Below are 27,657 nucleotides of genomic sequence, written 5' to 3'. Positions count from 1 at the left end.
AGTTAACAATACTGTACTGTACACTTAAAAATCTGTTAAGAGGGTAGATCTCATGTTGGGTTCTTACCACAATGAAATAAAAAATTTTAATTAAAAAAAGTTCTAAATGTGAGTGCCAACAACAGAATGAAACTTCCAGCTAACATATCATTTCATCTGCCAGGGAATAAAGTAGCTTTTCCTTAAATGCTAACAATCATGCAAGTTCACTAGTTTCCTCAAAATGAAATGCTTTGATCTAATAAACTAACCTTATCATTAAACACCAATCCCAAAAATCTTGCTGTTTTAAATAAACACACTCTCCAAGATCACATAAAAAAATACTGATAATTGTTGAAACTGAGTGACTGCTTAATAGGGGTTCATTATACCATTCTCTCTACTTTTAGGCACACCTGAACATTTCCATAATAAAAAACTTTTTAAAAAAATTCCTTTATTTCCCCATCCCAATCTCCAGGATAAAGTACAAATTTTTTAGCAGGAAAACAAGATTCTTTAGGATCAGACCTAGCTCTCTGGCTTTATATCTTACACACTCCTACCCCTGCTCCTCTTGCATTCCATACTCCAGGTTAGGATTTCTCAGCCTCAGCACTATTGTGATTTTGGTCCCAATAATTCCTTGATGTGGGGGGTTTACCTGCACATTGTAAGATTTTTAGCAGTATCTCTGTCTTCTACCCACTAGATGCCAGTAGCAGTCCCCTGGTTGTGACAACCAAAAAAATTCTCCAGATGCTGCCAAATGTTCCCTAGGGGGCAAAAGAGCCCCCTGTTGAGACCACTGGTCTACGAATACAAGCCAGCAGTTCCTATTCCCTTTGCCTGGAATGTTCTCCCCCTCCTCCTTTGCCTGACAACTTTTGTTAATGATTCAAATACTTGCTTAAAGCAACACTTCTTTGAAGTGAAGTTTTTTGTTTCCTGTGTTCATTTCATTTCTGTAGCTGCACTGCCTAACACAGGCCCTGGCATAAAATAGGTGCTTAATAAATGTTTCCTGAGAGGATTAATCATTCAAATGATTAATAATGATAAATTAATGATGAGATTTTTATTGAGCTCCTTGTGAGCACTGAATTTTATAAAGGGTCTAAAGCAGGATCCTCACTCTAGGGTGGTTTACAATTTAATGGGTGTGATAGAAACTGTTACCTTTCCCCCATTATCCTTTATCTCCTTTTGTCTTGAATAAAAGAAGTTCTGATGGCTGCCTAGTAAAAACATTTCCCAACCTCCCTTACAGAGTAAGTCTTAGCTAAGGGATGTAAGTGGAAGTGGTACATGTTCTTTAAAAGAAGAGGCATGCTCTTCTTGCCTTCCTCCTTCCTTTTGGCTGAAATGCAGCTCAAGTGGCTGGAGCTCAAGCAGCTATTATGAGCTACGAGGCAGAAGACTCACACTAAGGATGGCAGAGCAACAATAAAGAACAAGCTTGGGGCCAGCTCAATGGCGCAGCAGTTAAGTGCGCACATTCTGCTTTGGCGGTCTGGGGTTTGCTGGTTCAGATCCCGGGTGCGGACATGGCACCGCTTGGCAAGCGATGCTGTGGTAGGCGTCCCACATATAAAGTAGAGGAAGATGGGCATGGATGTGAGCTCAGGGCTGGTCTTCCTCAGCAAAAAGAGGAGGACTGGCATCAGATGTTAGCTCAGGGCTAATCTTCCTCAAAACAAAAACAAAAACAAAAAAGAACAAGCTTGTGTCCCTGATGAGCATTAGGTCACCATACTCACTTTGGACTTCATCTTCTGACTTAATTTATAGCAGAACAAAATAAACTTTTATCTACTTTAAAACACAGTTAAACTTAATCCTAAATAATTGAGTTAGGAAGACCAAAAGCAGAGGAAATTTGATTGAGGAGCAAAACAGAATCCCAGGTAGTTTGCACAAGAGTAAACTAAAGCAAAAAGTGGGTGCAACACTAAGTATGCATCATGCCCAGAGGTGCTTGGGAATAGGGCTTAAATTCCTCACACCTGCAAAGTGCAGATCCCTCAAGCTGAGAAACAAGCAATAGTAACAACAAAAATACAGTAAAAGAGATCTGAACTGGTGAAATCATGGGGCCCAGTAGAGGCAAACACAAAATTTCTCTGTAAGGATATTTTCATATCCAGGCATATGGGACTTTTACAGGGAGCAAGCCCACTGAAGATGGGCTCACAGCCAAGGTTGCAGACCACATCAGGAAATTATCTGCCTTGGGGAGGGGTCAAAAGAGGCAACAAATGGGATAATTTACACCTGAGGAACGAGAGGTAACAGAGCAATCTAAAAGAGTTTTTGGAAAAAGGAAGGAATAGGAACCATAAAACAAAAATATTAAAGCATTAAGAAAGATGGATTTGAAAAATATCCAAATAGAAATTTTAAAATGATATCATTAAATTTTGGAAAAAAAATTTTAATTAATAGACAAAATGAACACTAGACTAGACACAGCCAAGGAAAGAATCAGTGACTTGGAAGACAGATCTCAAGAAATCACCTGCAACCCAGCACAGTAAAACAATGAAATAGAAAAGATGAAAGAAAACCTGGTTACACGGTAGAGAAAATGAGACATTACAACACCCATCTCATAGGGATTCAAGAAGCAGAGACTGGAAGACAGACAATATTTGAAGAGATAATGACAGACACTTTTAGAAATAAAGTAAGTCTTTAAGCTAAAGGAGCAACTTCAAGTACTTAGCAAGATAAATAGAAACAATTCACACCTAGGCACATTGTAGCAAAAATACAGAGCATCAAAAACAAAGAAAAAATCTTAAGAGAGAGAGGTTACCTACAAAGTAACAATAGAAGAATAACCACAGCCTTCTCAAAAAACAGATACCAGATACGACAGAATAACATCTTCAAAGTGATGAAGAAAAATAAAAGTTGATCAAGAATTCTATATTCAGGGCCAGCCTGGTGGCACAGTGGTTAAGTTCACACGCTCTGCTTCGGCAGCCCAGGGTTCGCCAGTTTGGATCCCAGGTGCAGACCTATGCACTGCCCATCAAGCCATGCTGTGGCAGGCGTCCCACATATAAAGTAGAGGAAAATGAGCATGGATGTTAGCTCAGGGCCAATCTTTCTCAGCAAGAAAAAACGAGGAGAATTGGTGGTAGATGTTAGCTTGGGGCTAATCTTCCTCAAAAGAAAAAAAAAAAATTCTATATTCATTCAACAAACTCAGCAACTGCAATTTATTTTTTAAAAACGCAGCACCTTCTATTTGCCAGGGATTTTTCTAAATGCTTGGGATACATTACAAATGAAATAGACAGAAATCCATGCCCCCACAGAACTGACATTCTAGTGGAGAAAGACAGGAAATAAACAAATAGGTGAATTATATAATAGGTAAAAACAGGTAAGGGAGTTGAGATTGCCTGGGGTAGGAAATGGGGTGAAAGTTATTAAAGGGTTGTCAGGGTCACCTCATTAAGAAGATAACATTGGAGTAAAGATTTGAAGGAGGTGAGGTACTTAGTTAAATGGATCCAGCTAAATTTTCATTTAAGAGTGAGAGAGAAATAAAAGCATTTTTTAGACATAAAGAGTTTGGGTGTCTAGTAATCATAGACCCTCACTGATATAACTATTAAAATGAATATTTTTGCAAGAAAGAACTTGAACCCAGAAAGGAAAAAAAAGCAAAAAGAAATGGTGACCAAATACTTTGCAAAATCTAAACGTGTACTAACTGTTAATATAAAAAGGGGAGGATAAAATACTGAAACCCAAATACCTTACAACCATAACATAAAAAAGTAGACAGTGTGGGCCGGCCCTGTGGCGTGGTAGTTGAGTCCAGCACGTTTCACTTCAGGGGCCCAGGTTCATGGGTTGGGATCACGGGTGCAGACCTGCACTGATCATCAAGCCATGCTGTGGTGGCGGCCCACATGCAAAATAGAGGAAGATTGGCAACAGATTAGCTCAGAGCAAATCTTCCTCAACAACAACAAAAAAGATGGTGCGATACAAAGGTTTGGAGTTAAAGCACTGAAAACTCCATATACTGTTTGAAAGAATGATGAAGTTACTTATTAACCCTAAACTTATTAAAAATTAGACAGGCATGTTGAAATTTTAAATCAACATATAAAGGACAATAAAAACAAACAAAAACCATACATCTAAAAACTTAAAACACAACCCTAAATAGCCAATGAGTTACTGAGAAAATCTTAATGGAAAGCATGAACAAGTTAAAACTGAATGACAAAATACGTGTAAAAACATGTGAGATGCATCTAAAATGGAATCATGAAGAAAATTTATAGTGTTAAATGCACTTTAAAAAATATTCCAAAGTAATGCATAAATAATTCAATTTGTGAAGCTAGAGAAAGAGTAGATTAAACCTGAGAAGACAGACAGAAAAAAATAATAAAGAGAAGAGCAAAATGTAATAAAACGAAACAAATATACAAAAAATGGAAATGATCAACAAAACCAAAAGGTGGTTCTGTTTTTGTTTCTTTTTAATTTTTTTTCCTCCCCAAAGCCCCAGTGTGTGGTTGTATATCCTGGGTGTAAATCGTTCTAGTTCTTCTATGTGAGCTGCCACCACAGCATGGCAACTGATAGACAGGTGGTGTGGTTCCACGACTGGGAAGCAAACCCAGCCTGCCAACGTGGTGAGCACTGAACTTTAACCACTAGGCCATCAGGGCTGGCTCAGAAAAGGTGGTTCTTTGAAAAGAATAATATAATAGACATACCTCTATCAAAAAGATCAAGGGTATACATAAATAATATTTTAAAAAGACATAACTACAGATTCAATTTAAACTTAAAGCCATATAGAACACTTTGGAAACATGGCAGAATAAAAATGTTTTCATTTCCACAACATTCAGAGATCCTACTAAAATGATAATAGATAATTAAAAAATAGATGGACCCACAAGGACATAAAACTTGCTTAGCTGAATGGAAGAATTATGAAACTAAGTACATGCATGGGAGAAATCAAAAGGATATAAGCCAAAAAAAAAGCTATAAAAATTTTTTTAATTCAAAAATATATATATATAAGTCAATTTGTGCTGTAGAAACTCAGAAAATTCAGGACTTGAAGGCATCAGTGTAAACAGTACATATTTCACGTTATGTGCAATAACTGTAAAGTGCTAGGAAAAGATCTATGACTTTTATCAGTCAAACTCCCAAGTAGCGCTAACAGTGGTATGGTTTGTTGCCTACATTCATAATTGAAGGAATGCTAAAGTTCATTTAACAATTAATGAAAATAAAGATGTAATTTTTTTCCATCCAAGTTTACAAGTTCAACATATGCACAACCTATGACCCAGCAATTCCACTTTTAGGTATATACCCAACAGAAATACTTGCATGAAGAAACAGGTACAAGAACGTACATAGCAACATTATAGAAGAGCCAAAAATTGGAAACAACCCAAATGAGCAAAGCCAGTAGAATGACATCCAGTAAATAGGAGAATCCAAGAAAGGCAAAGTGAAGTCCCAGGATAAGGCTGGGTAGCAGGCCTAAGGATCAATCAATCCTTACAGGACCAGAAGGGTAGATGGCAGGAGGCAACATTTCTCCAAACAGAAAACAAAAACAAAAACAAAAACTAATACACTACCTGATTTGTTTCACCTTCTCCAGTTGGGTTTTACATCTCTGGAGGGGTTTGGTGGAAAAATCAGTAATAGGTACAAGGAAACAAATCAATCAAACAAAATAATCAAAATAATCATTAACGCCAGGAAAAACAAAATGTCATATATGAAAGGAAGCATAATAACAGTGCATTATATGCCTCATCTATGAACATTTACATTGTCATAAGAATGTTAACAGTAAATTATGATTTAAAGGAAAAATATAACTAAATGAAATAAGGGGAAGTATATGCAAGATCAAGACTTGCATTGTGAATAAATCCTGTCAGAAGCACTACTGTTATGTACTTGTGGTTTGCCAGTCCGCCATGACTTGAGTAATTAATAATGGATAAAATTTGTGAGCTGAAACTATTTTCTACAATAGACATGTTTATGACACCATGAAATTCTCCAAAACATGTTTTACAAGCTATTGGAGCGAATACATGCCTTAACACAGGATGGGTAAAGACAGGTTCTTTAGTAAAATATCACAACAAGAGTCCTCATCTCCTTATACTGAATGTCAGGGAGGCACAATAGAGAGGCCTCCTGTAGCTTATGATAAAGAACACAGCATAGTTGGGGCCAACCCAGTGGTGTAATGGTTAAGTTCTCGTGCTCTGCTTTCACGGCCCAGGGTTCATGGGTTTGGATCTTGGACACAGACCTACACACTGCCCATCAAGCCAGGCTGTGGCAGCGTCCCACATACAAAAACTAGAGGAAGACTGACACAGATGTTAGCTCAGAGTGAATCTTCCTCAAGTAAAAAGAGGAAGACTGGCAACAGGTGTTAACTCAGAGTCAATCTTCCTCATGAAAAAAAGAAAAAGGAAGAAAAAGAACACAGCATAGTTAAATTTACTCTTACTCAGAAACTTGCCTTTGGGGGCCAGCCCCATGGCCGAGTGGTTAAGTTCACGTGCTCCGCTGCAGCGGCCCAGGGTTTTCCCGGTTTGGATCCTGGGCGCCGACATGGCGCTGCTCATCAGGCCATGCTGAGGCAGCATCCCACATGCCACAACTACAAGGACCCACAACTAAAAATACACAACTGTGTACTGGGGGGCTTTGGGAAGAAAAAGGACAAATAAAATCTTTAAAAAAAAAAGAAACTTGCCTTCAAGATGATTAGTCAGGTAACAAGGTTTCCTATTTAGGTAATAGGGTCTTAAATATTCTCCAGCTTTTTTTTTTTATTAGTACAGAGAAATGTAATCTATAGCAAAGTACATAAATGAACAGAATATTTTAGTTCCAAAAAAATGTTTTCTCTCTGTTCAATATTCTTTGTCCATTTTTCTCTTTTTTTGTGAGGAAGACTGTCCCTGAGCTAACATCTGTGCTAATCTTCCTCTATTTTGTATGTGGGAGGCCACCACAGTATGGCTTGATGAGCTGTGCAGGTCCGCGCCCAGGATCCAAATCTGCGAACCCTGGGCCACCGAAGCGCGGCCTGCAAACTTAACCACTAGAGAACCAGGCCAGCCCTTCCATTTTTCTCTTTTAATTGAGAGTGGACAGAAGGCACAAATAATTGTATGCCACACTCCTCCTCTCATACACTTTCTGACTCTACTTGTGTGCCCACACGTGTGTGTTTGTGGGAGGTGGTGGCTGTAAGAAAACTCAATGCTCATCTTCAAAAAAATTCAATAGGTAATTGTTACCTTTGCTTCTGTGTGCATCCTGAGAAGGATTTGGGGAATTAATTAGGCAAACAACTTTAAGTTTTGAGTTTAAAATTTAGAAAAAAAAATCCAAATGATTTTTTTTATTGTAGCAGAAAGACTAATTTAAAATTAGTCATCATAACATCATCAAGATAAAGCTTTTCTATTTTGAATACCCTGTTCTTAGCTGGTGACGCTCAATGATTTCATTTTTAAACTCAGCATTATTCTTTACTCATGTGATTATCTGAACAATGGTTTAAAGTATTTCAAACAACCAAAAGGCAAAGGCTCTATAAAGTCCGTAAAGAGAAAACGTGAACTAGGAGATCTTTTAACATTGGAACTTTTTTTGTCTTGGGGACACTGGCCTACTCGAAATTAGGAAAATATTAATTTCGAACCATTTTCCCCCTTAGCCTTAGAAGTTGCTGCTTAGTAGTTGTTTACCATACATAAAGAAAAAACATTTCTGATCTTAATGCTTGTGTTTTCTTTATTTTTTTATATTTTTATTTTATTTTTTATTTTTCCTTCTTCCCAAAGCCCCCCATTACATAGTTGTGTATTTTAGTTGCAGGTCCTTCTAGTTGTGGCATGTGGGACGCAGCCTCAGCGTGGCCTGATGAGCGGTGCCATGTCCACGCCCAGGATCCAAACTGTCAAAACCCTGGGTCGCCAAAGCAGAGCACGCGATCTTAACCACTCCGCCACAGCACTGGCCCCCTGTTTTTGTTTTCTTATATATTCTTCTTTTTTTTTTCCTTTGGGGTTTTTTTTATAGCTCCAAATGCCACAAACCTGAATTTCTGTAAGTTCCATTATTACTCTTTCTAACTGTCTTCCTTTACTTATCTATTTAATATCTATTTAATGTGTTACTGTACTTTAATATTTGACATAAAATCTCTTCATATTTTTGTAATATAACAAACAACATTTTATTAACGTTACTGTTACATCTGAGAATTTACCAGTATTTTTAAAATAAATGTAATTTTGGGTTGACGTTTTTTAACTACCAGCCTTAGAGATGTAATTTAGGTTCATGAATCAGTTGTATTATCTGCTAACCATGTAATTTTGAGTCTGAGCCACCAACATATGTCTTAATTTCACCCACTGCAAAAATAGGGACCTACTTCATAGGGCTGGTGTGAGGGCCAAATAAGTTATCACACCTATCATGCCCAGCACAGGGCAAAAATGAGCTTTTATCAGGATTGTTTTTGTTGTGAAAGTCTGTAAGTCTTCTTTCGTCTAAATTTCATCTCATTTTCAGTACACAGGATCTTTCTAAGTCCACATTAGAGAATATGATTAACTTTCAATTCTTCGTTTGACTTTTATACCCTGTAAAATTATTCCCCTGAGAAAATTATACATTTTCAGGATTTTAAAGCTTATTTGATTTCCTTACAAGTTTACAAAAGTGTGGTATTCTCATTCAGAATCTAATGTCACTCTTCCAAGCCTCAGCCACCGATTTTAAACTAAAAAGTTTTTTTAATTAAGAAATTCACCTTCGTTTCCCATGAAACTGGGTCGCTTGTGTCATATCTTCCATCACCTCTTGTTTTATGTCATCAGGAGACACGGGGAACAGCTGGTTAACGACTTTTATTATAATCCTTGACTGATGGGAAGATACCTCAAAAATTATACTATGTAATCCTCCTTTTTATATTGGAGTTCAAAGTTCTCGAAAATATCTTTAACTTGGCTAATATATAAAACAAAGTATTATCCTTTCCTTCACAGCAAACATTAGAATCAGCAGACACTTGTGTGAAATAATTTTTTTATACTTTACAAATTATCCAACTCCTTTCCTAATTGTCTGCTTGGGATTTAGGTAAATTCAGGGCTGGTCTGGGTCAAGAATTAATTTTTTTTTTTGAGGAAGATTAGCCCTGAGCTAACATCTGCTGCCAATCCTCCTCTTTTTGCTGAGGAAGACTGGCCCTGAACTCACATCCATGCCCATCTTCCTCTACTTTATACGTGTGACGCTTGCCACAGCATGGCTTGTTGAGCGGTGCATAGGTCCCCGCTCAGGATTCAAACGGCAAACCCCTAAGCGGAGCACCCGAACTTAACCGCTGTGCCACCAGGCTGGCCCCTGAACTGCTTTCTATCATAATTTTACTTTTTGTAGAATTTGATATAAATGAGGTTGTACAGCATGTACTCTCTTTGTCTGGATTCTTTCACTCAGCATAATCATTTTGCGATTCATTCACGCTGATGGACATTATCAGTTCATTGTTATTGCTAAGTAGTATTTCATTCCATGAATATACCACATTTTGTTTATCCATTCGCCCGTTGGCAGACATTTGGACTGTTTCCAGTTTGGGGCTATTATAAATAATGTATAACTGCCGTTCTTTAAGGCAGGAAGGAGGGTGAGCCCATCTAAAGCAAGTTAGATTCTATTTTATTTTATCCTCCTTGTGGGGCATCAGTACCATCATAGAATCCTTTTACTTAGAAAACAAATCTCATACATTTTGGTCATATTACTCCTTTAAATATCAGTGTCTTATGAGTGTTAATTAAGTATCTCTGAATCTTAATCAAGATAAGGAAATTCCAGAGCTTCTGAAAGCACACTTCAGAATCAATAATAGAAAATACAAATCGCTCCCACAGTGAGGTAAACTTCGGATAACATAGGGTTTATCTGAGGGAAATGAAGCGAAGTACAGCTCGCAGAACCTATCTTTTGATCTGAAAAACACCAAACTTTCAAGATTAGGGATTCCATTTACTGTACTCACAAATAGAGACCCTGAGAAATCTATGGCTCCAGAACTCCCGGCCAGAGGCGGATACCTGCTTTGCATGCCGGGATTTGTAGTCCGCGGCCGAGCTGTTCTAGTCAAGATGGCGGAGTTGCTAATGACCTGCGCAGAGCGGGCCCCGAGGGAGTCTGGGCCGCGAAGAGATTGGGCGGCGCAGGGACCCCGCAGGCGGGAAGTTAAGACCAGGTGTTAAAACCTTTCCACCAAGGGAAGCCGGACGCCCTGAAGTCTCGCGAGATCCTGGCGGGGCCCAATGGAACGCGGGCCCCAGCTTATCACTAGGGGTGTTTGTTGGGGGCGGAGCTCCGACGGGAGTGGGCCGGGAGGCGTAGGTGCCCGGCTGAGCGGCGTTCCGGCCGAGCTGCCACTGCGAGGAGCGGAGTCGTGGCCATGAAGGAGGAGAAGGAGCACAGGCCGAAGGAGAAGCGAGTAACCCTCTTGACTCCCCCGGGGGCCACAGGCAGCGGCGGTGGGGCTTCGGGGGACAGCAGCAAAGGGGAAGATAAACAGGATCGAAACAAGGAGAAGAAAGAGGCGCTGAGCAAGGTGCCTGGCCGGCTGTTGGCCCCGGAGAGGGCGGGACGGGTCTGCTGCCTGTGGCGGATGGTTGGGAGTGGGCTGCCCTCCCCTCTCGCAGTCTCCCCCTCTGTCGCTTCACCTGAGTGCAAATGGCATCACCCTCTCTCATCCGCTCGCCCGAAATGGGGGGAGACCCTCCCGGCCAAGCCCTGGGGTGGGAGTGAGGAGGGGGGATTCCCAGACGGGGAGGGCTTAGGTCGGAGCTGGGGGGCGATCACGGGGGGCGGGGAGCGCCAGGAGAGGGAATGCGGAGTGAAGAGGTTGGCTCGGGGAATGATTCGACACTGAAGGGGCGCCAAGGGGGAGAGTAGTTTGTGGTAGGAACGTTAATGGAGGCGAGCTGGGGGGGGGGGGGGGATTAATGGTCTGGGGGCCAGATCAGGTGCATACTATTTGGGGAACAATGAGGGAATTTTTGGTATTTTTTAGAGTTTTGAATTCTTTATGCTGAATGAAGAGGGATTTTGTTTGAGAATGTGTTGGATGTAGCAGGGAAATAGTAATCAATCAAGAGATCGTGGCACCCACAAAAAAGCAGGGTTGGCCTACTAATTTCTTACCACTACGTCGGTTGCAAAAAGGGTGCTAGAAAAGGATGGGATAACCTAGTAAACTGCGCGGCGTCGGGCTAACACAACCTGAGATTTTCCTTGCTTCAGGCAGTTCTCATTTCTAAGTTTTTAAAAACGACGTTATCATTATGTTTGACTAATTCTGAGCAGTAAAAACAATATTTTCTCCTGGGTTTTTATAAGCGATCTGATCTTTTAAAGCCCAGCTTTCTTCAGGGACGGTGATTCTTTCAGGCATGACAGAAAATTGATATGTACTAATTTTATTTTCCTCATTCATTTCTTAAGGTGGTAATTCGGAGATTACCTCCTACTTTGACCAAGGAGCAGCTTCAGGAACATCTTCAGCCCATGCCCGAGCATGATTATTTTGAGTTTTTTTCTAATGATACTAGGTAAAATAAATGAATAAAAGAGGGAGGGGGTAAATGGAAAAAGGTTTCTAACATTCTTTTTTATCCTACTACTGTTTTCCATTTGATTTTTGAGCCTGTCTCTTTAATATATGCATACTTGTAATTCAGACACCTGCTAGCACATTTACATAATTGCTTTCCTCTCTGCAGTCTGTATCCTCATATGTATGCCAGAGCATACATCAACTTTAAAAACCAAGAGGACATTATTTTGTTCAGGGATCGCTTTGATGGTTATGTATTCCTTGACAATAAAGGTGAGTCCTTGTAACTGAAGGGGAGTTTGTCATTTGTAGGTTTAAGACAATGTGTGTGTATCACGGTGTTTTCTCAATGCCTTCATGGCTTTTCTAAAATCCTGGGTGATAAAATATGCAACAGTTAGAGTTTTACACATTTGAGAATCTTCTAACCATCTTATAAATAGATAGGTGACTTTTCACAGTCTTTGGGTATTTTTGTTAACCTGTTATTTCTGTAGTTTGATCAACTGAATGAAATTACCACTCTTTTCTCCTCCTGTGATAAATTTTTTGCCCGGGATTAGATGTGGTGTTTTGACTGTTTACTAGTTTCAGTAGTAATACTGATAAATGACTCTTTAGACTTGTATGACAAGTTTTAAACCTTTGCTTCTCGTCTTGCTTCAAGGACCAACATTTATTTATTTAATTCACATCCTTTAAGCCAGTAGTTCCTAGTTGGAATACTGTTTAACATCCTATGTCATATGTAATTAAAAGATTGAACTTGTTGATTTCCCACTTTGTATCCAGGAGTCTATAGGGAAGAAAAACTTCTGTTTTAACTTTTTATTTATTACCTGCTGCTTGCAACATTTAGCCAGAGAATGTCCAAGCTGCCATTTGCCACTTTTCTTTTGGCTTTGCAGTCTTAGGTAAATGATGTGTATTATTGTTGGGTTATTTTTTTTCAGTGTTACTTCAAAGTTGGTAAAAATGAAATCTTTGTCAGGGAATATGCCGGTAAAAGTTGAAGGACTGTCACTGTGTTTGTCCAGCTTTTATTCATCCCCCAAACCAGCTACTTCTCCACTCCAACTTTATTCCAGCAGATAACAATGATTTCCTGGAAATCTGAGTTGTATTTTGTTTCCTCTCTTTTTTATCCCGTACATTTAAACAAGTGATGAATCTTGTCTATGTATTTTTTAATATCTTGTTCATCTAGACTTACTAATACTTTCACACTTTATGTCCTCTCACCTAACACTTAGACAACCACTGTCTCTAAACTTAAAGGATTTTCCGTTTTTTTCCATTTCAGTGTAATTCAGTCTGTTATATTGCCATGAAATTAATCTTTTTGAAAATCGTGATTGAAGATAGCAGTTGTGAAAAAAAGTCCAAACTTCTTAGCTTCATAGTCAAGGTCCTCTGTAGTCTGGCCTCACTTGTTTTTCCGCCTATCTCCACAATTTCCTGCTACTTCGGTCTGATTTATCTATTCCTTCTCAAATATATCAGTTATTAATTTAATCTTATTCTGCATTCACTAGGATTTCCAGAATCCTGTTTCCTCATGACTGCTTTGTGATGTGTTCTGGTCAATTCTAGTTATTTTGTTCTGGCTTATGTCTACATGCCAGTGATCTGAGGATAGTGTTTTATACATTGTAAGACATTCTATAGTGGAGATCTGGTGTATTTTTTCCTAGTAGTCACTTTTTTTTTTATTGAGATATAACTCACCATAAAATTCAATGGTTTTTAGTATATTCACAAAGTTGTGCGACCATCACCACTATGTAATTCCAGAATGTTTTCATCACCCCAGAAAGAATCTTATATCCATTGGCAGTCATCTCCCATTCTTCACTTCTCCTAGCCCCTGGCAACCACTAATCTACTAACTATGGATTTCCCTATTCTGTACATTTCATATAAACAAAATCATATGATATGTGGCCTTTTGTGACTGCTGCTTTCACTTAGCATGTTTTCAAGGTTCATCCATGTTATAGCATGCATCATTACCTCATTCTTTTCCTTGTTTGCATTTTTTAAAACTGGTAAAATACACAAATAAAATTTGCCATCTTAACCATTTTTAAGTGTACAGTTCGGTAGTGTTAAGTACATTCACATTGTTGTGCAGCCAATCTCCAGAACTTTTTTTTAAAGATTTTATTTTTCCTTTTTCTCCCCAAAGCGCCCCCGATACATAGTTGTGTATTTTTAGTTGTGGGTCCTTCTAGTTGTGGCATGTAGGACGCCACCTAAGCGTGGCCTGACGAGCGGTGCCATGTCCCTGCCCAGGATCCGAACTGGTGAAACCCTGGGCCGCCGAAACGGAGCATGCGAACTTAACCACTCGGCCACGGGGCAGGCCCCTGGAACTTTTTCATCTTGCAAGACTGAAACTTTACCCATTAAACAACAACTCCTCATTTCCCCCTTTCCCCAGCCCCTGGCAACTACCATTCTACCTCTGTGAGCCACCATTTTGTCTCTATGAAGTTGACCATTCTAGGTACTTTTCATATAAGTGGAATCATAGAGTATTTGACTTTTCATGACTGGCCTATTTCACTTAGCATAATGTCCTCAAAGTTGATCCGTGTTGTAGCATGTGTCAGAATTTCCTTTTTAAGACTGAGTAATATTCCATAGTATGCATGTACTACATTGTTTATTCATTCATCTTTTTTTTTTTTTAAGATTGGCACCTGGGCTAACAACTGTTGCCAATCTTTTTTTTTTTCTGCTTTATCTCCCCAAACCCCCCGTGTACACAGTTGTCTATCTTAGTTGCAGGTCCTTCTAGTTGTGGGATGTGGGACGCCGCCTCAACGTGGCCTGACGAGCGGTGCCATGTCCGCGCCCAGGATTCGAACCCTGGGCCGCCGCAGCGGAGTGCTCGAACTTAAGCACTTGGCCACGGAGCCGGCCCCTCATTCATCTTTTGAGGGACATTTGGGTTGCTTCCACCTTTGGCTCTTGTGAATAATGCTGCTATGAACATGGGTGTAGAAATATCTGTTTAAGTCTCTGCTTTCACTTCTTTGAATATATACCCAAAAGTGGAATTGCTGGGTCATATGGTAATTATATTTTTAACTTTTTGAGGAACCACAATACTGTTCTCCATAGCAGCTGCACCGTTTTACCTTCCCACCAGTAATGCACGAGGGTTCTAATTTCTCCACATCCTCGCCAATAGTTGCTAGTTTCTGGTTTTCTTTCCTGTAATAGTAACCATTCTAATGGGTGTGGGGTGATATCTCATTATGGGTTTTGATTTGCATTTCTCTAATGATTAGTGAGGTAATATTTTAATCTTTTCGTATGCTTGATCATATAAGCATCTTTTCATATGCTTATTGGCCATTTGTATATCATCTTTGGAGAAATGTCTATTCAAATCCTTTGAACGTTTTTTGATCAGGTTATTTTTGTTGTTGTTGATTTGTAGGAGTTCTTTATATATTCTTTATATTGACCCCTATGAGATAAATGATCCACAGATATTTTCTCCTACTCTGTAGGTTGCCTTTTCACACTGTTGATTGTGTCCGTAAATGCACAGAAGTTTTTAATCTTGATGTAATCCAGTTTATCTGTTTTTTACTTTTGTTGCCTGTGCTTTTGGTGTCCCCTGGTGTATTTTTTAATAACAGCTTTATTGAGATATAATTCACATGCCATAAAATATGTACAGTTCAGTGGGTTTTTTTTGTATATTCAGAGTTGTGCAGCTGTCACCACAATCTACTTTTAGAACACATTTATCACTCCAAAGAGAAACCCCATACCTATTAGGTGTCACTCCCCATTGTCCCTACCACTAAGCCCCAGCTCAAGGCAACCCCTAATCTACTTTCTATAGATTTGCTTATTCTAGAGATTTCTGATGTATTTTTTCAATGAAAATTAGTTTGTAGATTTTGTTCCTACATATCAAAATATCACACGTTAGAAGTTGAATTTAAATGAGTATTTTACTTCCCTGCCATATCTTTTCATTCTATTATCAGTATGAATTTGGGGTTCCTTTGGTGACATGTTGATTTTAGTTGTCCCAGTGTGATTTATGCCCGTTAGCAGACTCTGTTCAGATGACTGTGACCAAAGGGGGCCTAGAGAGTGATGGGTTGACCCTCTTGTATCCACTTTTGACATTTTCTTTCTTATAGCAAGTGTGGTATTTTTTCTAAACAGGTCAGGAATATCCTGCTATAGTAGAATTTGCACCTTTTCAAAAAGCTGCAAAAAAGAAGACTAAGAAAAGAGATACTAAAGTTGGGACTATCGATGATGGTACAGTATAGCTCTGGTTATGTAATACTATTGCCGTGGGTTTTTAAAAAAAATATTACCTTTGTGGAAATTAACTGGACTCCAATCTTTTAAATAAGAAAACATACGGAATAAAGTTCATGAGAAATATAGTCTGCTGATGAAAGGTTTGCTTAATTGTTAGAATGGAGGTAGCTTTCCTGTAGTTTCCACTCTCTTTAGCTAGTGGCGTTTCATTCCTCCACCATTAAGCAATTTATTGTTGACTATTGAGTAATAAATTACTTTTTAGGTTTGTTGATTAGAAGACACTGGGAAAAAATCAGATGTTTCAAAGTACAATTCCTTAAGGCCTCTTACCATTTTTATGGTTATTTGACTTTTTTTTAATAAAGAGGAAGACTCATCACTGAGGGCTGTGATGGAAAAATTTCTGTACTTTAGTAACTTAATATAAAGTAGCTAAAGTGACCAGTCCTATTTTCTAGGCTTTGAATATACAGTTAACTGCACACATAGTAATTACATTGAAGTGAAAAACAGGAACTGAAAAACTGGAATAATTGCCATTTAAGGTAAAGTGGATCCAGATTTTGAGATCTCTGTAATGTTGTTATCTTGGATAAGGACTTAGCTGCAATATTTTATATCAGATTGATATTTTAGAATCACCTAGCTTGATTTCCATTATTTATTACCCTTACTTTATAAAGAAAACACAGAAAAGACTCAGCCCGCAGCTGCTTATTGATTATATCATAGATTCAGACCTGAAAGACTAGATCAAGTGACATGCTCCATAGTGCATAGAAACTTCAAATACAAGTAGTATGATGCCTCAGATGTATTACCCTTTCTATGTCAGCGGCATCTAGGAAAGAACTCCAGGAATTACCATCACCTCCAGGCCACATCTAGACATCCCCCCTAATTTATCTTTTTGGAACACCTGATTTTCATATGTTGTTTACTTATAATGAGGTGTGCCCATACAGGAATTGTTTACATGCCATACGTAATACTCTCTGAAGGTCCCGTGACTGTAACTTTCAGTTCTCCCCTAAGTGTCACTCTGGATTGGTAGGAGCAGTGACTTTTAAAAGCAAACCACTTAACATTCCTGGAGGGTCTGTTATAATGTGTGGTGTCTCATTTCCTGGACCCTGACACCAGACTCCCTTAGTGGGCATCCCTAGTAGGAGTTCTGAGAGTAAGTGACCAATAAAGCCCTAAATAATCTATCTTGTGGTTACACTATACCATGGTTAGGTTTATTTTCAGGCTTCCATGAAGTAGAAAATTATCTTCTTTGATAAATAATAAATATTTTGATACTTTCATAAAAAACATCTTCTTAGATAAATAATAAAAATTATCTTCTTTGATAAATATCCTCAATAATATTTCCCGTTTTGTTTAAAGTCTGCTATATTTTCTGTTTATTTAAACAATTATTTAGATCCAGAATATAGAAAATTTTTGGAAAGTTATGCTGCAGATAATGAGAAAATGACATCTACTCCAGAGACACTGCTAGAGGAAATAGAAGCAAAAAATAGAGAATTAATAGGTAAGTGGGCACAAGGAATTAAGGGCAGTGGCTTTTTCATCAGAAAACCTACCTGTCTGACTCCTACTTCTGTCGCTTGCTGTGTGACCAAGGGGAAGCCACTAACTTCTCTGAGACTCTGTTTCTACTATAAAATGCAGATGATAATGCCTGCCTCACAGGATTATGAGAATGTGTGGATAAGATGGGAAAAATTATCTGTGGCCTATTTAGTGCCACATAAATGTAATATAAGTAGTCAAAGTTTGAAGACTCTTGGGACCTTTAGATGTTAGTAAGCCTTTAAAGATTAATTGGTGTTTTCTAGTAAAGAAGCTCACATTCCTAAAAGAAGATGACCTGAAAATATCAAAAAATGAAATTAGTTACTGCAAAACTGAAAACCTCTTGAGAAATTCTAGCTTGAATGTTGGTTCTATTAGTTAAGTTGTCACCACTCAGTTAGCTCTAAACATAAGCATAGCCTCTGACCTAGGATTTCCACTCCTAGGAATTTATCTGAAGGAAGTATGCTTTCAAAAAGCTAGCTACAAGGCCAGATAGCATTGTTCAGAATATTGAAAAATGAATTAAATATTCCTTAAAACTTGGTTTTTATTAATGGATGCATAATATAAGCCCATCTCTGATAATTTCCTTAGGATAAATTCCCAGAAGTGGAATTATAGGGTCAAAAGGATTAGATATTTTTAGCCCTTTCCCTCAATTTCTTCCCAGTGAACAAATTTATATTCCCATCTATAAAACAAGAGAATGTCCTTTGCACTGAATCCTCGCCAACATTGGGAATTACTCTTTTAAAATACTGTTTGATTGTTTTAACTTGAATTTCTTCATTTTTTAAAAAGTATTTTAAACCTTCAGAATTGAAATAGAATACTATAAAATTTCTTTCCGATACTATAGTTGTGAACTTTCTGTTTAAGGGGTATAGTTTTCCCACCTTGGGTGGTTGGTAGGGAATGTCAGAAAATGGAATCCTTTTCTAGGGGTTGATAAGTATTATTAATAATCTGTTTACATTTATGTAGCTAAAAAGACAACCCCACTTTTGAGCTTCCTGAAAAACAAGCAGGTAAACCTTTTGTTTTTATAGTTCTCTCAATACTTTTATTTCATTGATTCACATTCTGTAAACATAAGAGCATTGGGATCCTATAGGAGAAATAGCTGCTTTTTGTACCATTATTCTAAAGATCTGGCCCACTGGCCTCACTCTCTGGCCCTCTCCTTCACTCTGGTTATTGGACCAAAGATTCACTCTGCAAACCCAGAGTCCTTAGACACTCTTGATTTTCTGAAAGCCCCTGGCAATAGAGCAAGGCAGCAGTGGGAGATTCTGATACTAGCAGGCCGTGGTCTTTATTCTCTCTCATATTCTGAATGGGGTGGGGAGGGGTTAAGGAGGTAGAGTCCCACTTTGTAGAAAGTAGGAAGGAAAGATGATCCAGTTTAGTGGGTCCCCACCATACCTTTGGGATTGATTAAGTTTTTCATGATGATTATCTCGTTTGAAGGCTTGTGTTGATGTTTCTTTCTAGAGAATGAGAGAAGAAAAAAGAGAAGAAAGAAGGAGGCGAGAAATAGAAAGAAAAAGACAAAGAGAAGAAGAGAGGAGGAAATGGAAAGAAGAAGAGAAACGAAAAAGGAAAGATATAGAAAAGCTAAAGAAGATAGACAGAGTTCCAGAAAGGGACAAATTAAAGGATGAACCAAAGATTAAGGTAAGAAAATAACTTAAACTGACTGCATGTTGCTGAAAATTGCATGTATCTACTTCTTTAAATATGCATGCATCTTGTGTTGGTGTAAATGTAGTTTTTTGGTTTTGTTTTTGTCGTTTTTGGGGGGAGTGAAACAATAGAAATCTTTCCTTTGATACTAATAGTATTATTTTTTAAGTTTAAGATAATTTAAAAGAATTAAGTAGTTTACATTATATTTCTTCAGTGCAGATCTGTGTTATTTTTAATCATCGAAAATGTTCAATTTGGGGATTATTCAATTCTTCATAAATAAGGGCTTAGGGCTGGCTGGCATGAATTGTGGGTTTTATTCAGCTTTTCCTTCATATTTGATACATGAAGTTGCTTCATCTGTTTGTTTTCCACTGTCTTCAGGTACACAGGTTTCTGTTACAAGCTGTGAATCAGAAAAATGTAAGGACCAAGTACATGATACAGAGCACCTAGTATCATGTCACACACACAGGTCTTAGTTAATAAGTCCTTTTGGTGGTGGTGGTAGTGTTACCTGTAGAAACTCCTTCAGACTGGCTTGAGTCTTCTTAAAAGCTGAGCCATTTTCAATACCTACTTTAGAAGGAAGCTCAGATGACTTGCTGATGCTCTGCTGTGTATTCAGCTAGAGAACAACCATGCCTCAGTAGCTCTTTCTCTTCTTTTTCTCTGCCTCTCATAACTGGCTGCCTTGTGGGAATACTAGGGAGAAATGTCCTGCATTACCTGCTTTCCCCTCTGACATGATCCCCCACGTTGTGTTTTTGCATCTACCTGGGAATCTGAGCAACAGATTCTGATTAACACATTGCATGTAGGGAGAGGAAAACCTATAGAAAGCTCCCAGCCTTGCTGCTTCCCTTCTGAGGGCGTGGCTTGGGCAGCCCCTGTTCCAGTGAACTTCCTGGGGAAGTACTAGTACCTGGGACTTCAGAGAAAGCCAGAAAATCTCCGAGATGGTGGCAGGGTCTCCTCCTTTTTACCTACTCAAAATTCAGCAGTTGATGTGGCTAGGGTTCCCCAAGGCTCTCCAGGGCTCATTATTGGTGCTGAGGGGCTTGACAGCAGGGTGGGGAGGTTCCCATCTTAATTCCTTCTAGCATTCTCTCTGTCCTCCATGCCACACTTGACTTGACTTGCTATTCCTAATTATCAGCAAGGCAGAGGTAGAGCCAGCCATGCTAGAGACATTTGTTAATGTTCTTATTAGAGTAATGAACATCTTGGCTTCTAACAGAGATGTTCATTCGAGAAATAAGAACACTTCCAATGAAACCTGCACGTGGTATCCTCACTTCACGCTGATGCCTTAGGGTCCAGCTGGACCCGCCGTTTGCAGTGGCTGGCTGTGTGCTGCAGTACTTCACGCTTCAGTCTCGTGGTGCTTTGCCTTTTGCTTGGTGACTGTATGATGCCTTCACCCTGAGATGAACCTTTGTATGATGCCTTCATTCTGAGACTCGAAATTCTTCTATTTTGCCTAAGGATCTCTCTGAATATCCAACACTTAGGGGTATTCCAGAGAGATTTGTAGTATTGGTGTGAGAATGAAACTTTTGTTAGCAATTTGGACTTTATAAACCACTTTTATTTTAGAATTGCATTCTGTCATATATATATATATATGACATTGAGCAGAGTTCCTACTCAGTAGGTATGGAACTTCACTGTTCCGTTGTATGAGGTATTTGGATTTTCAAGTCAAAATGCCAAATAATTCTTGCTCTTCACCTCTAATAATATGATTGTACCATCATAAGTATGTTACTCTCAGGCTCAAGGCAAAATTATTCTTGCAATGGATCTCTCCTTTGGTGACCAAGGTATTTGTCATTCCAAGCACTACATTAAAACAGTCCAACAGTAATGATATGCCTAGTATTTTAAACTGTGGCATGGGTTCCCATCAAGTTACATCGATGTGCTGGTTTGCTACAGAAGGCATGCTTGGAAGTGTGCCTTGGTTCACTTAAAGGTTGACCCAACTAAAGCCAAAGGAGTGTTGATCCTATTGCCACAAAGTGATTAAACCACTGCATTTGAGTGGATAACACTTTCACATTAATGGCATCCTTTTAGTAAATTACTGCTCTTGTGCCTAGTTGTTCATCTGAAAGTTTAGGAGTACCTGCAGAGATAGGGGCCTTCTATAGTCTAAATTTAAAATATTTAGTATATTTTCTTTGATAGAATCAGAAGACAATGTCTCGTTCTTCAAAATAAAAATAAATTTGTTCTCTTTAAAGCTGCTCAAGAAGCCAGAAAAAGGAGATGAAAAAGAATTGGACAAAAGAGAAAAAGCCAAGAAACTGGACAAAGAGAATCTGAACGATGAAAGAGCCAGTGGGCAAAGTTGCACATTGCCCAAGCGTTCTGATGGTGAACTTAAAGAGGAAAAGCCTAGGAGGTCGGTAGTCAGGGGCTCTTTGGTACATTTGTTTTCAGTGTGTTTCTAGATGCCAGTTTTACTGCTGTGTCCTGGACTCGTACCTAAATTAAGATACGCTGTTTTGCGAGGGGTGGGGGGAGAAAGAGGAAAAGTTTCAAATATTCTAGTATCTTAATCTGGGTGAATGACTTTTGGTTTTTGTTATGTTTTTCAAAACGTTGTATCTTTGTACTCGTCCAAAAGTGCAACCTCATTGTAGTGGCCAAGTCTCAATCAGAGTGTTCCTGCATTTGTGACTAGGAGATCTTTGAGGGTCACTCTGAGATTTGTTTGTCATGCAGACCTGAAGATGAGAGTGGCAGAGACTACAGGGAGAGGGACCGGGATTACGAACGTGATCAAGAGCGCATACTTCGGGAGAGAGAGAGACTCAAGCGGCAAGAAGAAGAGCGCCGCAGGCAGAAGGAGCGCTATGAGAAGGAGAAGGCTTTTAAAAGGAAGGAGGAGGAAGTGAAAAAAGAGAAAGAAGCACTTCGGGACAAAGGGAAGAAGACTGAAAGTACAGAATCAGTAGGCAGCTCAGAAAAAACTGAAAAGAAAGAGGAAGTGGTTAAGAGAGATCGCATAAGAAACAAGGTGCTGCTTTTCGTTACCCTTGTTTATTTTCCCGAGGATTTTTTGTTGCTTTTCCTGCGCGTGTATAGGAAAGGGCTAGCTCGTTGTTTACGATAGAATTTTTAAAGGGGAACTTTAACTATCTGCAATTTTTTTCCAGTATTGTTTGGGTCCTTTTATTAACTTATTATAGAAATTTCAAACGTAAACATAAAAGTAGAGAGAACAGAGAATACTATGATGTACCCATCACCCAGCTTCAACAATTACCAGCTCGTGGCCAGCCTTCTTTCTACTCTACCCCATCCCTACCCCTACTGGATTATTTGCAAGCAAATCCTAGACATAATTTCTTCTTTAAATATGTCCATATTAGAGATAAAGACTGTTGTTCTTCATAATATAACACCAATAGCATTTCACACACACACCCAACTAACAATAATTCCTTGATATCCTACCTACTCAGTGTTCAGATTTTCCCAATTGTCTCATTAATATCTTCTTTTATAGGCTCTAAACAAAGTCCACAAATTGTATTTGCTTGAAATGTTTCCTTAAGTCTCTTTTAAGGTAAACAATGCCCCCTCCTTTTGTTTTCCTACCATTTATTTGTTGCAGAAACCAGTTTGTCCTGTAGAGCTTCTAATGGTCCGGATTGGCTAATTACATCCTTGGGGTATCATTTAACATGTTCCTCTATCTTCTGTGTTTCCTTGAAAACTGGTAGTTATACCTAGGGTAGGGGTCAGCAAATTTTGTCTGTAAATGTCCAGATAGTAAATATTTTAGGCTTTGTGGGTCATATGGTCTCTGTCACAACCACTAAGTTCTATAGGAAAGCAGGCATAGACAGTATGTAAAAGAATGAGTGTGGCTGTGTGCCAATCAAACTTTATTCAAAAAATAGTTGGCCATCACCTAGTGGCCTGAATATATTCTGGTTCAGTTTTTGGCAAGAATACCTCATAGGTAGTGGTGTACACTTCCTGTTGGATCATATCAGGAAGCATACAGTGTCTGGGTGTCCTTTTAGTGTGATGTTATGATTGATTAGTAGCAATTGTATTGTGGTTGTGTAATAGGATGTCCTTGTTCTTAGGATATACAAGCTGAAATATTTAGGGATGAAGGGTCATGATGCCTGCAACGTACTCTCAAATGGTTCTGCAAAAATAATAATAATGTGTATATATGTTTGTGTGCACACACACTAGAGACAGAAAAGGCACATGTGACAAAAGGTTAGCAATTGAATCTAGGAGAAGGGTATTAGGTATTCATTGTACAAGTTTTACAACATTTCTATAGATTTAAAATTTTTCAAGATAAAAAGTTGAAAAACAACTGATTAGTAGGTTCAGGCATTGTAAGCCTGATCCATCTGTCATAAAAAATTTCATCAGCCTTTCTCCTAATGATTTCGCTTAGGTTCATTATTTCATGTGTTAGGGGGGGTTGGCCAATGGTGAGATAAGAATTCTGCCTTTCCGGTTGCATTTATTATCTGATGTTCTTCTATAAAGAGGAATTTTCCCTCATCAACTGTTCGGTTAGCCTGAAATTCAGTTTACACAGGAAAGGCAAGATAAGCACTTGATCTTTTCCCTTTATTTACCAGTATTCAGAGTAATGAGTTAGTGTCCCAGCAACTTCTAGGGGTTATCAATGAGTTTTGTTTTCTTTAGTCTTTAAGAGCTCATGGATTTAGAAATATGTGGTGCATTCCAACTTGTTATTATCAGTTAATTTTCCTTCTTGATGTTTAAATTGTCCCATCTTTGCACATTGGGAGCCCCATCATCCATTTCTCTACTATGCAGGATTCTCATCTGTTTTAACATTTCATCTTGTGAAAACAGTGACATATTTTGCTGGAATTAGTCAATTGAGAATAATGCTTTAAGGCTAACTTTCATACATCAGGGAGACAGGGTAAGGAAGCCTCATGTAATTTTTTGTTGGATTCTAAAAAAGGCCTATACATCTAAGTTTTCCAGGATCATATTGTCATAAACCAAATACATTACTTGAACTGAGAGATACATGGTGACTTTATTGAGGCTTATTTAAGAATATGACATCAAAAGTACCACCTAGAGAATCTCAAGCTGGGGTGTTACATTGTCATACCTGAATTAAGAAACAGTCGTGTTTGTTGCAAGTTACATGGGGTCTGAGCTCATAACTTCAGGGAGGTCTCCACTTAAGACTTTGCACTCTTTATTATCGTTGTTTTTACTCCCCAAATTTTCTTATGTGGTGATGCATTTTAAAGTCAATTTCCTGATGGGGAGGAGAGCTAGGCAATGGCTATGGTTTTTAAGTAAAAAAAAATTCAGTCTGATTCAGTTCATCTTGAGATGGTTAAGAAAATTTGGCAGTAGATTTATTAAAAAATTTCCCTAGGCATATAAAATAATATTTATGAAATGGTTGCTTTTCTTTGGAGATAGAGGAAAGGAACTGGGCAGTTAGAAGCAAATTAACCATCAACACTTACTGTCACATACTGTGCCCTCACATTTTTGGTCTTATATGAGTTGTTCTTGGTATATATCAATGCATAACTTATAACACTGAAAATCCCCTGTAAACGTTTAGTAACAATGTTGTAACATTAACATTTCATTTTACTTTAGGATCGCCCAGCAATGCAGCTTTACCAACCAGGAGCTCGAAGCCGAAATCGACTCTGTCCCCCTGATGACAGCACCAAGTCTGGAGATTCAGCAATAGAAAAAAAGCAGGAAAGTGGTATTAGCCATAGAAAAGAAGGAGAGGAGTGATAAGTCCAGATGGCCTTAGGTGTCCTGACTGTCTAGGCAGCCAAAGAGCACGTATTAAGCAATCCAGAAGTGCCTTCAGGGCAAAGGAATAGAGAGAGAGAAAGGGGGTCGCTGTGCTGGTGGGGTACACTGCAGAGGAGTATGTTTTGTGTCAAAGCAGGAACCTGATAGCAGGTTCAGATTGGAAGTACAATTTCATTTTTTATGCAGTTCCTACAAATTAATTTCAAAGTGTCAGACAAAGATGAGGGAGAGGACATGGATTGCAATTTGCAAGCAGGAAATGTCGAGTGAGGACTTAATTAGGTATGACACAAGAAGAAAAGAGAGCTGGCTCTAAAATCAAAAGGTTTTGTTAATCCTGGATTGAATTTTCCTAATCTGAGTGGAGCAAAGTCACTTTGAAGTCTTGTTCAGATCTAGTTATAGTCATTGTTGGTGATAACTGTTGACTTTGTATAGTGTAGAAGCAACAAGCATGTAATTGTAGTACAAGTACAGTGAAGGCTATAACAAATTTTCGCTTCTGCAAAAATTTAAATAGTCATGTTCTGTCTATATCCTCTGTCCTAAAGTTTTAGGTTTAGCTTTTTGTTTGCCTATGTGAGCTTAGCATAAAGAATATTTTTAAATGTTTCCTTTTACCTTTAGCAATTTTTATATTAATAAGTAAAATTTAACCCTTGTTTGGTTCTTGACAATCCAGTCTTTGTTTTATCTTAGGTCTCATGATCTGAGTGCATACCCTCCCCAGGAAGGAAACTGCACCAGTTTTTGTTCCTGTTAGATGGCAATTTTCAGTCTTAGCTTGTTTTGCATTGATGTCAATAAATATCAACATTGCTCAAGTATGAAGCTATGTGTGTTTATTAACTTTACTAAATAGCTATTAGTTTTAAGAAGTTAAACTTTTGATACTGAATTAACCTCTTGGGAATTTTGAAAGGGGATGAAAGATACTTGTTTCTGCCTTCACTAGCATTATGCCTTTATTTTGCCCACCAAGAAGATGAAATCATAGTTCACTACACTTGTTCCATAAGAACGAAAATGTTTGGACATCCTTGGGCTGCTGCTTAATTTTCATTCTGCCAGCTTCTCCTAATGTGGCGTCAGTTTGCCTTTACTTCATAAGTTACTGCTTTATGTTTTACTCAGCTTTTAGAAACCAGTATCCTCCCCGCACCCCCCCACCCGCCAAGCAGCAGGTAAAGAGGAAGAGCCATCGAAGATGACTAACAGAGAATGGTTCGGGGGCCGGCCTGGTGGCACAGCAGTTAAGCACACACGTTCAGCTTTGGGCGGCCCGGGCTTGCCAGTTCGGATCCCGGGTGCGGACATGGCACCGCTTCGCAAGCCATGCTGTGGTAGGCGTCCCACATATGAAGTAGAGGAAGATGGGCACGAATGTTAGCCAGTCTTCTTCAGCAAAAAGAGGAGGATTGGCAGCAGATGTTAGCTCAGGGCTAATCTTCCTCAAAAAAAAAAGAATGGTTCTTAACTAGGAGAGAGTACTAAAATAAGGGTAGGGAAAATTTTGAGGAGGAGAATGGCTGGCAGTGTCCCATGCCACAGAGAGGTTAAGGAAGATAAGAAATGTGAGGTGTTAATTGGATTTGCCAGTATTGAGGTCATTAGTGAACTGGTGCGGCAGAAACCATGGTACAGTAAGGGGTGAGTAGCAGGTGGGAAATGGAGATGGGGGCAGTTGGATAAATGAGTCTTGGAGCTTAAAGAAGAGATTGGGCTGGAGATTCAGATTTGGAATTCATCTATTTTTAGGCGATCATTGAAGCCATGGGCCTAGATTTAGTTATTTGGGGAGGGAGAATGAAGAAAGAACAGAAGCAGACTGGGGCCCAGCCTTGAAGAACTCTAAGATAATTATACAGGTTAAGGAAGTATTACCTAACCCAAGAGAAAAGAGTGAGGAAGGAGAGGGCAGCAGCCGTCAGGGTTGCATGCTGCTGGAAGGTCAAGTGTGATGCCTGAAAAAAGGCCATGGGACTCAGTGACTTAGAAATAATTGATGACCTGAATTATGGGGAATAGAGGCCAGACTGGGTTGAGAATGGAAACAGCATAAACAAATTTTTAGAGAAGTTTGGCAGTGAGAGGTAAAGGGTGTTGATGAGGGATTATTTTAAATATGAGAACTACTAAAGCATGTTTAGAAGCCAAAAGGAAAGCTCTGAGAAAGGATGAATACCCAGGGGAAGTGATAACCAAGAGTGTAGGTTTCTGGAGAAGGCAGATGAAAACAGCCTCTGGGCGGCAGAGGTTAGAGGAGCTGGCCTTAGGATAAGTGAGGTTCTGGAACCACCAGTCATGATTTGGCACTGCTTGCCTCCTTACCCAGCCCAGGGCCTGTTGCCAGCCCTCTAGAGGCTGTTTTTGCATCAGCACCTCCCTCTTGTTTTACTTGCCCTGCCAGTCCAACTTGGTAAACCACACTTCTCCACCCCCCTTAAATTTCTTCCACTCATTTACGTATTCATTTAGCAAACATTTACTAATGACTGTGCCAGGCCCTGGGGGTCAAGGGCTCAAACAAGTCCTTGTCCGTGAGGAACCATGGTCCAGTAGTGGCAAGAAACAAC

At 39.0% G+C, this 27,657-nt stretch overlaps 1 protein-coding gene and 1 long non-coding RNA gene across 6 annotated transcripts; one reads left to right on the top strand and one right to left on the bottom strand.

Annotated features, from left to right (window-relative positions):
* Nucleotides 1-3,753: 3,753 nt before the first annotated feature.
* On the bottom strand, nucleotides 3,754-10,211 carry LOC139081041 (uncharacterized). Its single transcript, XR_011535986.1, has 2 exons — nucleotides 10,106-10,211; nucleotides 3,754-3,894 (listed from the first exon to the last, which is right to left on the bottom strand). It is a non-coding gene; the product is annotated as an uncharacterized lncRNA (long non-coding RNA).
* UPF3B (UPF3B regulator of nonsense mediated mRNA decay) lies at nucleotides 10,189-25,908 on the top strand. 5 transcript variants are annotated; one of them, XM_008508940.2, is made up of 11 exons: nucleotides 10,189-10,675; nucleotides 11,569-11,675; nucleotides 11,847-11,953; nucleotides 15,878-15,976; nucleotides 17,415-17,525; nucleotides 18,557-18,600; nucleotides 19,067-19,249; nucleotides 19,646-19,684; nucleotides 21,511-21,671; nucleotides 21,995-22,289; nucleotides 24,911-25,908. In XM_008508940.2, exons 1-11 carry the CDS (start codon nucleotides 10,520-10,522, stop codon nucleotides 25,055-25,057), a joined length of 1,449 nt encoding a protein of 482 aa, XP_008507162.2. In that variant the 5' UTR covers nucleotides 10,189-10,519; the 3' UTR covers nucleotides 25,058-25,908. The 5 variants fall into 5 exon arrangements, with proteins under 5 accessions (XP_008507162.2, XP_070460875.1, XP_070460878.1 ...); XM_070604774.1 differs by lacking the exon at nucleotides 19,646-19,684; XM_070604777.1 differs by lacking the exon at nucleotides 11,569-11,675 and having other exon boundaries at nucleotides 10,270-10,675.
* The last annotated feature ends 1,749 nt before the right edge of the window (nucleotides 25,909-27,657 follow it).

Source organism: Equus przewalskii, chromosome X (genome assembly GCF_037783145.1).
Source record: "Equus przewalskii isolate Varuska chromosome X, EquPr2, whole genome shotgun sequence".
NCBI lineage: Eukaryota > Metazoa > Chordata > Mammalia > Perissodactyla > Equidae > Equus > Equus przewalskii.
The sequence above is the reverse complement of the archived record's forward strand: the minus strand, read 5'-3'. Positions and strand labels throughout refer to the sequence as shown.

Coding starts and splice junctions, on each gene's coding strand:
- UPF3B (XM_008508940.2), top strand. CDS start 10,520: ATGAAGGAGGAGAAGGAGCACAGGCCGAAGGAGAAGCGAGTAACCCTC. Junction 17,526..18,556: donor AAAAAATAGAGAATTAATAG/GTAAGTGGGCAC, acceptor ACATTTATGTAG/CTAAAAAGACAACCCCACTT. Junction 18,601..19,066: donor GCTTCCTGAAAAACAAGCAG/GTAAACCTTTTG, acceptor GTTTCTTTCTAG/AGAATGAGAGAAGAAAAAAG.